Here is a 1,218-nt window from a genome sequence, read left to right on the forward strand (position 1 = left end):
CTGAGACCATCCAGTCCAACCTGTGACCCAACCCCACCTCGTCACCCTCACCATGGTACCACGTCCATGGTTCTTCTTAGAGAGACCCAGGGACCCCACCATTGCCCTGGGCAGCCCCTTCCAATGTCCAACCACCCTCTCCGGGAAGAACTTCCTGATGTCCAACCTAAACCCTCCCCTAGTGCAACTCAAGGTTGTGTCACAGAATCACAGAATCACAGGATCAAATGGGTTGGGAAAGACCTCTGAGACCATCCAGTCCAACCTGTGACCCAACCCCACCTCGTCACCCTCACCATGGCATCGAGTGCCACATCCAGAGATGACCAGGGACTCCAGAGAGACCCAGGGACTCCACCACCTCCCTGGGCAGACCATTCCCATGTCCAACCACTCCCTCTGTGAAGAAACTCCTCCTAATCACAGAATCACAGGATCAATGGGGTTGGGAAAGACCTCTGAGACCATCCAGTCCAACCTGTGACCCAACCCCACCTCGTCACCCACACCATGGCACCACATCCAAGGTTCTTCTCAAACACCTCCAGGCACGGTGACTCCACCACCTCCCTGGGCAGCCCCTTCCAAGGCCCAACCGCTCCCTCTGTGAAGAAATTCCTCCTAATCACAGAATCACAGGATCAGTGGGGTTGGGAAAGACCTCTGAGACCATCCAGTCTAACCTGTGACCCAACCCCACCTCATCACCCACACCATGGCACCACATCCAAGGTTCTTCTTAGAGAGACCCAGGGACCCCACCATTGCCCTGGGCAGACCATTCCCATGTCCAACCACCCTTTCTGTGAAGAAATTCCTCCTAATCACAGAATCACAGGATCAATGGGGTTGGGAAAGACGTCTGAGACCATCCAGTCCAACCTGTGACCCAACCCCACCTCGTCACCCTCACCATGGCACCGAGTGCCACATCCAGTATCTTCTTAGAGAGACCCAGGGACTCCACCATCTCCCTGGGCAGCCCCTTCCAAGGCCCAACCACTCCCTCTGTGAAGAAATTCCTCCTAATCACAGAATCACAGGATCAATGGGGTTGGGAAAGACCTCTGGGACCATCCAGTCCAGCCTGTGACCCAACCCCACCTCATCACCCTCACCATGGCACCACATCCATGGTTCTTCTCAGAGAGGCCCAGGGATTCCACCACCTCCCCGGGCAGACCACTCCCATGTCCAACCACTCCCTCTGTGAAGAAA

At 55.8% G+C, this 1,218-nt stretch overlaps 1 protein-coding gene across 1 annotated transcript in view; it reads right to left on the bottom strand.

Annotated features, from left to right (window-relative positions):
- Window positions 1-1,218, bottom strand: part of LOC103753742 (neuropathy target esterase-like) — a 58,314-nt gene that overhangs the window by 13,002 nt on the left and 44,094 nt on the right. The window contains exon 11 of the mRNA XM_029958425.1: window positions 1,119-1,207. Within this exon, the coding sequence (XP_029814285.1) occupies window positions 1,119-1,207 (89 nt within the window). The remainder of the gene's footprint in view (window positions 1-1,118; window positions 1,208-1,218) is intronic.

This window comes from Manacus vitellinus, unplaced genomic scaffold, assembly GCF_001715985.3.
Source record: "Manacus vitellinus isolate BGI_N305 unplaced genomic scaffold, ASM171598v3 scaffold_152_pilon, whole genome shotgun sequence".
Taxonomy (NCBI): Eukaryota; Metazoa; Chordata; class Aves; order Passeriformes; family Pipridae; genus Manacus; species Manacus vitellinus.